At 51.9% G+C, this 12,836-nt stretch overlaps 7 protein-coding genes across 7 annotated transcripts; 4 read left to right on the top strand and 3 right to left on the bottom strand.

Annotated features, from left to right (window-relative positions):
* Window positions 1–257: 257 nt before the first annotated feature.
* COCVIDRAFT_114753 (hypothetical protein) lies at window positions 258–2,328 on the bottom strand (the record flags this gene model as incomplete). Its single annotated transcript, XM_014695241.1, has 2 exons — window positions 258–2,034; window positions 2,096–2,328. The coding sequence occupies 2 exons, from the start codon at window positions 2,326–2,328 to the stop codon at window positions 258–260; spliced, it is 2,010 nt and encodes a 669-aa protein (XP_014550727.1).
* Window positions 2,329–3,011: 683 nt separating this feature from the next.
* COCVIDRAFT_114748 (hypothetical protein) lies at window positions 3,012–5,106 on the top strand (the record flags this gene model as incomplete). The annotated part of the gene is made up of 5 exons (XM_014695240.1): window positions 3,012–3,131; window positions 3,182–3,306; window positions 3,560–3,824; window positions 3,947–4,498; window positions 4,561–5,106. The coding sequence occupies 5 exons, from the start codon at window positions 3,012–3,014 to the stop codon at window positions 5,104–5,106; spliced, it is 1,608 nt and encodes a 535-aa protein (XP_014550726.1).
* Window positions 5,107–6,371: 1,265 nt separating this feature from the next.
* Window positions 6,372–7,877, top strand: COCVIDRAFT_114721 (hypothetical protein; the record flags this gene model as incomplete). Its single annotated transcript, XM_014695239.1, has 2 exons — window positions 6,372–6,434; window positions 6,501–7,877. The coding sequence occupies 2 exons, from the start codon at window positions 6,372–6,374 to the stop codon at window positions 7,875–7,877; spliced, it is 1,440 nt and encodes a 479-aa protein (XP_014550725.1).
* A 789-nt stretch (window positions 7,878–8,666) lies between these two features.
* COCVIDRAFT_114725 (hypothetical protein) lies at window positions 8,667–9,327 on the top strand (the record flags this gene model as incomplete). The annotated part of the gene is made up of 2 exons (XM_014695238.1): window positions 8,667–8,806; window positions 8,850–9,327. The coding sequence occupies 2 exons, from the start codon at window positions 8,667–8,669 to the stop codon at window positions 9,325–9,327; spliced, it is 618 nt and encodes a 205-aa protein (XP_014550724.1).
* A 559-nt stretch (window positions 9,328–9,886) lies between these two features.
* COCVIDRAFT_42829 (hypothetical protein) lies at window positions 9,887–11,041 on the top strand (the record flags this gene model as incomplete). Its single annotated transcript, XM_014695237.1, has 3 exons — window positions 9,887–9,970; window positions 10,108–10,177; window positions 10,263–11,041. 3 exons carry the CDS (start codon window positions 9,887–9,889, stop codon window positions 11,039–11,041), a joined length of 933 nt encoding a protein of 310 aa, XP_014550723.1.
* A 79-nt stretch (window positions 11,042–11,120) lies between these two features.
* COCVIDRAFT_42828 (hypothetical protein) lies at window positions 11,121–11,882 on the bottom strand (the record flags this gene model as incomplete). The annotated part of the gene is made up of 1 exon (XM_014695236.1): window positions 11,121–11,882. One exon carries the CDS (start codon window positions 11,880–11,882, stop codon window positions 11,121–11,123), a length of 762 nt encoding a protein of 253 aa, XP_014550722.1.
* A 778-nt stretch (window positions 11,883–12,660) lies between these two features.
* Window positions 12,661–12,813, bottom strand: COCVIDRAFT_114745 (hypothetical protein; the record flags this gene model as incomplete). Its single annotated transcript, XM_014695235.1, has 1 exon — window positions 12,661–12,813. A coding segment is annotated over one exon (153 nt), but the record flags the coding sequence as incomplete, so codon positions are not given.
* Between the last annotated feature and the right edge of the window lie 23 nt (window positions 12,814–12,836).

Here is a 12,836-nt window from a genome sequence, read left to right as displayed (position 1 = left end):
TCACTTTCTCAAGAAGAATATTTATGTATTTGGCCAGATTGTCATCTAAAGCATGCAAATAACATGTTCCCGCCATGAAGTAAAGAAAAGAAACCAAAAATGTCTAAGTAAATCCCTAATCCCGAAAGAGGAACGCTTTTGGGCACAAAAAAGGCCATGCGAACAGAGAACAAAGTCGTAAATTTAAAAGATGTAAGAAGTTTCCAGCTGAAAAGGAAGAATGAAGAAAGGAAGAAAGAGCAACCCCAGCGAGGGAGTTACATATCCTGCATAAACTTCTCATAATAATCATCCATCCATTGCACAGCCGTAAACCCACTCTCGCGACTCCCATCGGGAAAACGGCGGAACGTCCCAACATAGCCATCCGGCCTTACATTAACAACAACAACTTCGTTCTTGTCAAGACCATCAAGCCACTTATCCATACAAGTCTGCTTGCGGGTATCTTTATCCGGAACATCATCTAGGTAGAGAGTAAACGCCGATTCACGGAGGACGTTTGGCAAGTCTCTGAGTTCGAAATTAGTGCGATTTTCGTCGGTGACGAGGGCATAAGTAAAAACGCCGCTGACGGGTGTGTATCGTTCTGGGAGGACGAATTCGTCGTGGGGGGCAGCAAGTGGGGGTTGAACTGTGTACGAGGCGTTGCCTGCGGCGCTGACGCGACCGACGTAGGAGGCATGGCCGAGGTGGGCGTGGCAGACTGTTTCTAAAAAGGGCATGGAGGCGCGGATGTTGTGGGTGAAGAAGTAGATGCGGAATTGGCCTAGGGCAGGGATGTCGGTTTGGATGTCGACTGGGTTGGCGTCGATGTAGCGTGTTACTTTTGCTGGCGGAAGAAGAAAGCCGGGCTTGAGGTGGCCCCGGTGAGAACCTTTTGATTTTACATTTAGCACGTTTGCATCGTAGTTTACACCGCAGCCTGAGATGAAAGCCACGTTCTTGGCAAAGTTTGCTGCGAGGGTTGCGGGATCGCCCTTGTGGAAGGCATTGGCGTGCTCGTAGTCAAAGTCAATCAGGTCCTTGGCAATTTTTTGTCGTTCCTGCTCGTACGACTGGAGCAGCGAAGGTTTGGCGAGACCGCGGGTGGCAAAGTTGAGTTTCCAGGCAAGGTTCCAGGCGTCGTGCATTGACGTGTTCATTCCTTGTGCTGCTTTTGGAGAGTGGGTGTGGCTAGCGTCGCCAGCAATGAAGACCAGCTGGTCGTCGTCGGCAAAGCGGGCTGCAACGCGCTGTCCAATCTTGTAGCGGCCGAACCACTCGACATTTCTCCACTCGAGCCTGTATGGCTGAAGTATAGCCTGCGCCCGCTTCTGCACGAATTCCTGTGTGGCTTGTTGGGGCCCAACAACTTCTGTGGAGTCGGGACGCAGCTCAATGTAGAGGCGAGTCAGGCCCCTCTCGCGGGGAATGAGGAGTACTGAGCCGAGTGCATCTGACTGGATGACGACCTTGCTCCAAATGTCGGGAAAGTCGGTCTCAAGCACACCGTCTATTACGCCCCAGACAGCATCGGTGGACGAGCCTACTAGACTCGCGCCCTGTATGCACTTGCGGACTTTTGAATGGGCACCATCGCAGCCGACAATGTATCGTGTGTTGAATGTCTTGGGGGCACGGCCGACATCTTGCTGGCAGCTCACAGTCAGCGGACGGATGGCCATGGGCGTGTACTTGAAATCGACAAAGGCGGTGTTCCTGGCTACTGCAACACCTCTCTCCTTCAAATCATCTTCAAGCACGCCTTCGACCATGCCCTGGTGGACAAGCAGCATGTAGGGGTCGGTAAGGTCAACGACAGGCGGGTAGTGGACCTCGCGGCCGGAGCGGTGCAGTGGCTTGTCGACTGTCGACTTCCAAAAGGCAATGTCGTAAATCTTGACGCCTTTGCGCAGCAGGGGCTCTGCAAGACGCATCTGGCGGAGAGTCTCAATAGTCTTTGGCTGCAAGCCATCGGCACGGCCGGCAGCGGTGCGGTTGGGACGGTCATCGATGATGCGTGTCTTGATGCCATAGCGCACCAGATTGTCGCTGTATGCTTAGTTAGAGAGTGCAATCAGCTGGCAGTGTGGCTGGTTGTGTCGTTACTCACGCAAGCATGAGGCCGGCGGGGCCTGCGCCGACGACCATGACATCACTCATGAAGCTCGAGTAGTCGTCCTCTCTGGTGTAGGGCACGCTGGGTGTGGTCTCCAAACTGCTTCCTGTCGAACGGGACTCGGAGTCTGAAATGGTAGTGATGCCGGGGGCCATTTTGTCGCGGATGGACGTAGGCGGACTGGTCGAGGTTGAGCGCTTCATGCGCGTCCAGAGTGAGGGCGCCATGGTTTTGCTATGTAGGCAGTAGTGGCCGGGGCGCTAGGGCAGAGATGGTCGGGGGAGGCCGACTCGCTCGAGGTGAGAAGGATTTGGAGAGTCAACAAACGTTCGATTATCTGTCGAACATGTGCCCATTTTCAAACGGCAGAGCAGCGTCCAGGGTCGTCCGAGGCGCGTCATTGTGCTGGCGGCGAGGAGAGAGGGTGGGCGCCAATGGGTGATGCGACGCAAGGGGTTGCATGCACATGGCCGTGAACGGCTTCTTCAGCCCCACCCGCCTCCCCGGCTGCCACCCAAGTCACCACCACGTCCCCATGTCGTGGCCGTTGCAACCCCCCGACAAGACGCCGACGGCAGCTAGCTGTCCTGAGCAAGCCGCGATATTGCATCCACGTGGAGGGGGAGGGGTTGGGGTTGTGGTTGTTGTTGAGCATGCCAAAGTGCCCGGGGGGTGTATACTACAATGTCCATGTACGTACATCTCAAAGTGGTATGCCTGTCTGTCTCGCCGTGCCGTCTATTGTATTGGTATTGATAGTCCGCACCAGGGGGGGCCTCACTCTCTCTCTCTCTTTTTCTTTATCTCTGCTATCTCTTGTATACTAACTAGCTATATACTCGCCGCCACCACCACCACCGTCTCTTTCTCCTCTATCCCTCCTCCTCCTCCTCTTACTCTACACAGCACCATGACGACATGCAGCACGTCCCAATTGCAGTGGCAGCAAGTAGCCGCCCAGAAACAGTCTTTGCGTCGAGCGGCCATGCAGCGCTTCACGGGCGCAGACGCTGAAACGACGGCAGCCGAAGTGAACCCGGGCGGCTTGCGGATGCAGGTGGTGCACGCTGACGACTGCAGGCCTTGCCCAATCCGGACCACAGCCTGGCCTTGACCTCCGCCATCAGCAGCATCCATCTTGTCTCGCAAGCCATCTCCTCGCGTGCTGTCACGGCATCACAGCTGCTGCTTGCCTACATCGCCCGGTAAGTAAGCTTCGCCAACCTCAACTCGCTCTCGACCCATTCTCACGCCACCTTTTCTGCCCAGCGCTACACATGCTCAAACCCGCGTACGGCCCGCCGCCTTCCACCCTCTCCTAGTCGACGTCCGACTGCCCGTCCCGCTAACTGCCTTGTACAGACAAACTGGCACGTGCCCGCTCCCTACCCCTTCTCGAATATACAATACAATACAATAATCCTCCCGCTCATCCCCCGCCTTTGCTGACTGATGCAGCCTGACCGAGATTCTTTTTGACGATGCCCTTGAGCGAGCCAAGGAACTGGATGCCTTTTTCGAGCAAAATGGCCGCTTGGTGGGGCCTCTCCACGGTGTGCCAATGACTCTCAAGGACCAGTTCGATGTCAAGGGATACGACAGCACGTTGGGCTACGTTGGGCGGGCTTTTCGCCCTGCCCTCCAAGATTGCGTCTTGGTCTCTATGCTCAGAGCCATGGGCGCCGTAATCCTTGCCAAGTCCAATCTCCCCCAGAGCATCATGGTAAGTATGTATACATAAGTATCTATATACACCCACACATGTCCACATTATGTACTCCTATATACATATGCACACACGACATATATGCCTTCCAGAACAACGTGCACAACTGACATCGCCAGTGGTGCGAAACGGATAACCCATTGTGGGGCCGTACCGTTCACGATAAAAACCCCGAATTCACCCCCGGCGGTTCCACTGGTGGGGAAGCGGCGTTGCTGGCACTGCAAGGTACGGTGGTTGGATGGGGCACCGACATTGGAGGCAGCGTACGCATTCCAACCCATATGAATGGCCTATATGCTCTTAAGCCCAGCAGTACGCGTCTACCATACCAAGGCGTTTCCGTCTCGACCGAAGGCCAGGAGCACGTCCCGTCCGTCGTAGGGCCGATGACTCGAAACATGGCCTCTCTAGTCGACGTCACAAAGGCAGTGATCGACGCAAGTCCCTGGGACCACGACCCAAAGTGCTGTCCAGTTGCTTGGCGATCTCAGCTTTACCAAGATGCGCTTTCCAGGCCGTTGGTGATCGCAGTCATGCGCGACGATGGCGTAGTCAGGTGCCATCCACCCATTGCACGCATCCTCAACCAAGTCGCCGCTGCCCTCCAAGACGCTGGCCATGAAGTGATAGCGTGGACACCAGGCGGTCTGCACCAGGAGTGCATCGACGTCATGGCAAGTCCATCACCATTTCCACATCTGACTCGACCCTGACGTGTATGTGTGTGCAGGACCAGTATTATACGGCCGACGGCGGTGAGGATATCCGACGTGACGTCGAGGCCGGTGGCGAGCCCTTCATACCCCATGTCGAGGCCCTCGTCAATAGGGGACAGCCCATTTCGGTATACGACTACTGGCAGCTCAACAAGCAAAAGGTGGCATTGCAGAAGCGCTACCTGGACACGTGGAACTCGACGCGATGCGAAAAAAGCGGAAAGTCTGTCGATGTTCTGCTTACGCCCGTCATGCCACACTCCGCAGTACCACATGGCAAGTGTCGGTGGGTAGGATACACCAAAGTTTTTAACTTCATAGACTACCCGGCAGTTATCCTGCCTGCCGGTCAAGTTTCAAAAGAGCTTGATGCTGAGGCTACTGAAGCCATGGGCGAATACTGTCCGAGAAATCCGTTGGACGAATGGAATTGGAACATGTTTGACCTGGACGCAATGGACGGCATGCCGGTCGGAGTGCAGGTTGTCGCGCGTCGCTTACAAGAGGAAAAAGTGCTTGGTGCTGCAGCTGTCATTGATAGGATAGTCAACGGTATGTAATGCGGTGCGCACGTGTTTTGTTAGCACTTTTGTCGATGCGGCTGCAAACAAGTCAAATTAGAGTTTTGCCGAGCCTTGAGATGCCGACCGTGAAGATGCCGCTCGCTCGTGTTCGGCGGATCCTGAAGGATTGAGCCTAACGCACGTGAACACGCGAGCACGCGACAGTCAGGCCTATAATGATTCGTGGCGCCCCCGCTATCGAGTCGTGTAAGGCGCCCTGCTCCACTGCGGAAAGCGACCCTGCATCAATAGGCCAGGCAAGCGGGGAAAGTCGAATAAAACATGACAAGCCAAGCAGTTGCCCAGTGATGATTTTTACAGTACCTCCTATTGAGTTGCTTTTGCATCCTCTGCTGGGTTGTGTCGATTCTAGTACGCTAACTTTGATATTTGATATAGTCGACATTCGACCTGCTTAATATAGAGAGTTTCCTTCCTTGTCCAGCCGAGATTTTCGCATGATCAGAGTTCTCTCTGTAAGGTGAACGTCAACTGTCACGTGATGATACCAAATGAGAACTCGTACAAGAGACTGACTTGTACAGCGTCACTTCCATCCTCATCCACTAAATAGAAACCTTATCTACATTATCCCCTGCCCTTAAATCGTTCACTATCCTCATGCCGCAGTCCCGTCATGCTACATCCAAGGGTGGTATACTAACACCACGATCCTCCCCCCAGCCCTCTCCCAGGTGTACTACGTCAGCATCGGAATATCCGGAACCTATCGGAATAATGCACCACGCATACCCCTCACGCCGTCATGTGCCTATCTTATCCTCACGCTGCACGCACTCCACATGTATCAACAACATCATTTTAGCCTACCGGATATGCACCCTGTGCACCTTTGGCGCCCTCAGCGCCCGAAGCTAACCGACGACGCTGTCCAAAAAAGCAATAACAAAAGAAAGGTTTGGTTGCAGTTCCGAATCTGCAAAGCTAGATAAGCTATCGATACTTGCTCATGCGTCGCCTATTGAGCTACTGTATGTAATCGTCACAACAAGGTTTCGCTGCGTGATAGGCTGGCGTGGTAAGACGGGCGAGCCGTATGACGACAACTGACAGCTTGTGCTTTCGATTGCAGCTTCGGGAACATGTAGTGCTTTGAGCTGGCTGATAAGCTATGGATGGCATCTTTTCAGCCGCTTGTATAGTTACGAGTACTATTGTAGTGGCTTTTGGAACTTTCGTGTTTTGAAACGTGAACACTTACCCAGAGATACGACTGTAGTTGCAAGCGGAAAAGTGACATCATGGCACCGGGTAAACCTCAGGTTATCGTGCAGAAACAGCGGGATGAGAAGAGTAGGCTTGATGTAAGTGTTTTTTTGCGTATGTCTCTCTATCGCGGATCTTTTTTAATTAATTCGGTGTCCCTACAGGTTGTTATCGTCGGTGCTGGGCTTGGTGGTCTCGGAGCAGCGATATCGATCTTGCTAGCCGGACACAACGTACATATCCTCGAGTCGACGTCTGAAATTGGTGAAATCGGCGCTGGAATCCAATGCTTGCCGAATGCGTCGCGGATCTTGATATCATGGGGTCTCGAAGAGTATCTCGAGAAGTATGCGACGACACCGCGGTTTGGTAATATGCGTGGGTGGAAGGGGAATAAGATAAGCGATATGGATTTTCATGAGTATGAACGAGAATGTGGTACACCGTTTTGGGACTTTCACAGGGCGGACTTGCATAGGGGGCTTTTGGAACGAGCAATCGAGTTGGGTGCGAAGTTGACTACAAAAGCGAGGGTTGTAGATATCGAGTACGAAGCCGACCAAGGGAATCAGACTACCCGAGCCATCGCCATATGTCAAGACGGCACAAGATACGCAGCGGACCTAGTAGTCGGTGCTGACGGCATCAACTCCAAATGTCGCGAGATACTCCTAGGTCACAAAGACCCCCCGCTTCTCACAGGCGATCTCGCATACCGCCTCCTCCTCTCCACCAGCGACATGCTCAAAGACCCCGATCTCGCTCCCTTTGTCCTCGATCCCCAAGTAAACTACTGGATCGGCCCAGACGCCCACGCAGTAAACTACGTCCTCCGCGGCGGCAAGCTCTTCAACATGGTCCTCCTCGTCCCAGACGATATGCCCGCCGGCGCCAACACGCTCGCAGGCAACGTCGAGGAAATGCGCGCCTTATACAAAGACTGGGACCCCCGTATCCGCAAACTGCTCGCGCTATGCACGTCTGTCGCTAAATGGCGGTTGATGATCCGCCCGGGGCTTGATCCTACTTGGTCGCATACCCGGTCGTCTGCTTTTACGATTCTAGGGGATGCTGCGCATGCGACACTGCCGTATCTTGCGTCTGGAGCGGGTATGTCGCTGGAAGATGCGCATGTGCTTGGGCTTTGTCTGGAGCGGCTGACTGGTAAGTCCCGCACCCAGAAGGGGAGGGCGCTGGCGGTGTACGAGCGGTGTCGGCGTGAGCGTACTGAACGTGTTGTTTCAAGGGGGAATCGCCAACAGTATCTTTATCATGTGCATGATGGGGAGGCGCAGGTAAGGCGGGATGAACTATTGAGGGCTTTTGGACGGTTTAATGGACGGGGGAGGGTGGGCAAGGAGGAGTTTGAAGAGAGAGGGTTGAGGGTTGGGGAGGATCCACTTGCATGGCGGTGGGGAGGCGTGGGGAGTTGGCTGTTGACGTATGGGTGTGAGGAGGATGTTGAGAGGAGGTGGAGGGAGGTGGAGGTGGAGAGCAGGGGAGGTTTGGTGGAGGGAGAGAGTGTTAGGGCGGTTTTGTAGAGGAGTTCTGGTTCTTTCAGGATGAATTTGGGAAATGATATTGATATTTTAATGAAAGGTAGCTTTGTGTTGGCTGTGGAATTACGTTTACTTGGTAATATCTCGGGACTGGTATCTTCCCTAGCGGTGGTCATGGGTGAAATATTGTGGGGCAGTGTACCCTATGTTTCGGGTACTCAGAGCATTTGGAGGTCAATCCTTTCCCTTGACTGGTTATTCTTTCTCCTGTTTACAGAGGTTGGATGATGGGAGAATGCCTGTATCAACCCATGTATTAACAGATTTCGCACACTGATAACGACACGTCGACATCAAAACAACTGGCCTGATCATCAGCAGATAGTTAAAAATATATTAAAGGTTAAGAGAAACATGAGTCGGTGTACTAACAGTGACCTAAGAAGGTTAGTCGTGACATGAGAGAAGTCCGATTTTCCTTCCGTTACAATATACCAACTAAAGAACAACACCATATCAGCACACCCCGCATCCGCGATCCAAGCGCAAAAGCTAGCATATTTCCACTCTAGACCAATATTTCGCACGGCTACAAGCGCATGAGTAAAAAGTATCAGATGACCCTGAACAAACACCAGTCTTACTAATAAGCCCATCGGAGTTGCCCGAACCGCCTCTTTCCGCGCATACTAGCCAAACAGCCCGTCCAACGAAGCCCCGCGTTACTAGCATCGGGCCCCACGTCATGCGTGCCCTCCCCAAAAGCATCCAGCGCGTCGCGTCACCCTCTCTTTCTTCTTTCCTTTCTTCTTCTTCTTCTTCTCTCCCATAATGACCACACCCGCCATTCCCAAATTCAGCCCTGGAGAAGCCGTCAACGAAGAAAATGGCCTGATCCACGGCGTCTCGGCGCAGGAACTGCAGATTCTAGGGGAGCAATGCTTTGATGCGCGTGAGAGGGCTTATTGTAAGTATATTTCCAGACCGATATGAATCGGATCTGGCCACGCAAAGTCAAGTTTGCGTGAAAGAGGAAGATGAGAGCGGAAATACCAACACTATAGAATTAGGCCCTTACTCCCTCTTCCGCGTCGGCGCCTCCCTCCTCCTAAACACCTCGAATCCCACCGCCCCATCCACAACGCACATTATCACCGGCGCAAACGTGGAAAACGCAGCCTACCCCGTCGGCACCTGCGCCGAGCGCGTCGCCATGGGCACAGCCGTAATAGCAGGGCACCGCATCGGCGCCTTCAAAGCCGTCGGCGTGACAACCGACATTTTGGATTTTTGCTCCCCCTGCGGCATGTGTCGCCAGTTCCTACGCGAGTTTCTGCAGCTTGAAACCCCGATTTTCATGTTTAATAAGGAGGGAAAGTGGATTGTGAGGACGATGGGCGAGTTGTTGCCGCTCAGCTTTGGGCCGGATGTTTTGCCCCCGAGGGAGGAGTTGAGGAAGGGGCAGGAGGGGGATAAGGCGAAGACTGCGTAGAAAGGGTGGGGGGATTGGGGATATGTGGCATTGGAGGTGTTGGTGATGTATGCATTGCATGGGTAGTAGGAGTATGAGCATCGTTGGCGCACTGGGTGTGGATTGAGGGTGCTAAACTAGATGGTTACATATTCTACAAAAAGAATTGAACGCATGGAATACACACGATGAATTTTACATGTCTAGATTCCAAAATCCTTAGAAATCTCCCAAATCTTGCTATTTACTATTCTGCACCCACCCCGCAGCCAGCCTTGCCCCGCGGAAACCATGAAAGCCCATCCCGATAAGCCCCCAGATAAGACTCCCGATTTACCCCAACAGCGAACACTTCCCTATCTCCGCGCCCCGTGGATATGTAATGCACACTGCCACAATCTAGCATTCCTGCAGACCAAGTGAAATGCTCCGCTCAAACATGACGCGACTGTTCCCCCCCCGTCTGCCCGCGCTCAAGCAGCGCGTGTATTCCCCTTCTTTTTCTATTTTCCCCGTACTGGAAACGCTTTTGAATTGTTTGACTATCGAGTAGACATTGTGGTATATACCTAGTGCCAAGATGACGCAAGGCGATGGGAGTATTAGGGAAGAAGGGATTAGGGATTCGGAGCATTTTTCACCTTACAGGGCTGATGGGAAACTTGTAAGTTGTGTTTCTTTTGTTAAGGATGGGGGATGTTTGTGTGTGAATTGGCGAAGAGGCAAAAAAGTTGAGAAGAATGTGAGGGGAAGATGGGATATATGTGAAAAGAGACTGGCTGATAACACTTGGCAATATAGTACGGCTTCGTGTGCGTAGTAACAGGCGCAACGCAACCTGTAGGCAAAGCCATAGTCGCTGAATTAGCTGGTGCGTCCTTCTCCATTTAACTCCCTCATGCCAAATTCACTTCCCCAAACAAAGCGTACTACTTTGCAATTCTAACACCACCCAGCCCACGGCGCAGCCTGCATCTACGCCTGCTCAACCCTCCCCTCGGATCCGTACTCCCTCCCCGACACCACCAGCATCCAGTACCCGAACACGAAAATCATAAGCTACCCCTATAACATGGCCTCGGAAGAAGACACCCTCGCCCTCATCGATGACGTGCTAAACACCTGGGGCCGCCTCGATGTCTGGACCTCATCAACCGGGCTCTTGGGTCCCCCTTCCATCACGCAAACAGGACCGAAGGATTTGTATGCGGCTTTCGACACGAATGCGCTCCCTGCGTTTTTCGCACTCAAGTATGCGCCCGCGGCGATGCAGAAAACGATACCGAAAGGCAACTACGCGAATGCTGCACCGAAAGATGTCGCGTACGGCTCTATCATCGTGGTGACGAGCGTGGCGGGGACGTATGGGGGCTGCTGGGCCCCTGCGTTTACGATGGCGTCGCATGCGGCGTTGGGAGTGGTACGGTCCGGTGTGCTTGTATTAAAAGGGACCGGAGTGCGGATCAATGCAGTGGCCGCCGGCCAGATTGATGTGGGCGTTGATTTGAAAGAATGTGGTGTGAAGGAGATGGCTCAGGGACAGTTTCCGCCAGCGAGTCTGCAAGGGGGTGAGAGTCAGAAGAGGACGATTGGGTTGGAGAGGGCGGGGAGGCCCGAGGAGGTGGGGAGAACGGTGGGGTTTCTGGCGAGTGGGTTTAGTAGTTATATCACTGGGGCGGAGTTGAGGGTTGATGGGGGTGCGGGGGTTATGAATCCTATTACCGTGCCTGTCTAGGGATCTAAGTAGTAAGGGATAGTACAGAAGAAGGAATTGAGGTTTTTTACAGTACCATACTCCAGCCGTCTACGCCTTGCTAATGCTGTAACACAACCGGCACACCCTTTTCCCAGTTTTCTATGCTCTCTTTGATATTGACCCAGTACCGCAATTTCACCGCCTCACTCTTCGCCGCATCCAAGTCATCCTCTTTAAATGCCTTGTCGATAATTTCTGTGCTTTGCGCTATCCTCTCTTCGTTCCTTTGCCGCATCTCCTCCAAATCCTCTTCTCGCTCCGCCTCCTCGATGCTCTCTCTCGCCTCGAGAACCTCCATCAATAATTCTGGGTCGTCCACCTTGGCCGTCTCATCATCCGCCACTTGGATGCCCCGCAAAGAAAGTAGATATTGTGCGCGCAATAAGGGGTTTTGCAGTGTTTTGTAGGCTTCGTTTATCCGCGCCGACGTGGCCTCGGCGCGCTTCTTGTCTGCTTGCGGGTGAAGATCGGGATGCGCGCGTGCTTGTAGCTGTAGGAACTCGCGCTTAAGGGCGGCGAGGTCGATGGCAAAGGGGCCGTTTGGTGGGGGACCGTCGGGGAGCGATGCGGGAAAGAAGGAGTAGTGTGTCTGTGGGGCTTGTGCAGTCCCTGATGGCTTTGTTTCAAATGGCTTTTCGACCGAATTCGAGCTCGACGATGTAGATTGGAAGCGACGGAAAGCTACTTGTGATCCCATGCGGTGGGCGCAGAAGAGACATGGTGCACCAATTTGTCGCGTGCGAATTGACGATGAGACGGCCGAATCAGAGGTGAGCGATGCGCGAATTCTACGCGCGGCGGATGGCCTTAAGGAACGCATTGTTTAGGCTGTGGGGTGTATGTATACGTGTAGTGGGGGTGAAGGTAGAAGAAGGATGTGGTAACAAATGTTGCGCGGATCTGTAGTAGAGGGGTCAAACATTATCGCGCTCAAGACATAATCTACTAGTTACGTCATACATCACTACTAGCTGTTATAAAAATTCAACCTATCATTCACTTTCTATTCTATAGATATAAATACTTTAGAGACTTAGTAAGATTTTAAAGAATAATCTATATATTATCTTATAAATAGTTTATAGAGTATTTAAGTATAACGTACCTAATGACTTCGTTAGACATCCGGCTTCGCCGGACACTTCTGCTAAGCCTATACTCAAACTACTATATTATAGCCTAAAATAGCCGACTTTAGACCTATATAGCGTAAAGAAATATAAGATATTATTCTAAGTGTATTTTTATTGCCTACTTATAGGTCTACGCGTTAACGTATCGTATAGCTTTATTAGACACCTAGCTTCGCTGGACACTTTCACTAAGCCCTTACTAAAATTACTACGCTACTCTAATATCGTAATAATAAATAGTAGATAGAGCTCTTTAGTAAATACTAAATATAGATTACTCTTTAGATACTTAAATAAAACGTAAATCTCTTACTATTGTTAGGATCTTACTATTACAAGTAATAAGAAGAATTCCCTCCTTAATAAGTAACGAGATAGCTAAAGGCCTATAGACATCTACGTTAGAAGATAATAATTATCGCAGGGCTAGGTTACGTAATATACTATCCCGCTAAGAGTAACTATCTAAGAGATAGTAGAACGCCTTAGAATAGCAGCCATCCATAATATTATAACTATCCTAGAGATAGTAGAGAAGTAAGAGATAGTAGGACTAGAGGTAATAAGAATATAAGGATAGATAGATTTTATTATTACTCTTATTATAGTTAACTTAAATTATACTTTCTTACTAGTTACTT

This window comes from Bipolaris victoriae (genome assembly GCF_000527765.1).
Source record: "Bipolaris victoriae FI3 unplaced genomic scaffold scaffold_170, whole genome shotgun sequence".
NCBI lineage: Eukaryota > Fungi > Ascomycota > Dothideomycetes > Pleosporales > Pleosporaceae > Bipolaris > Bipolaris victoriae.
The sequence above is the reverse complement of the archived record's forward strand: the minus strand, read 5'-3'. Positions and strand labels throughout refer to the sequence as shown.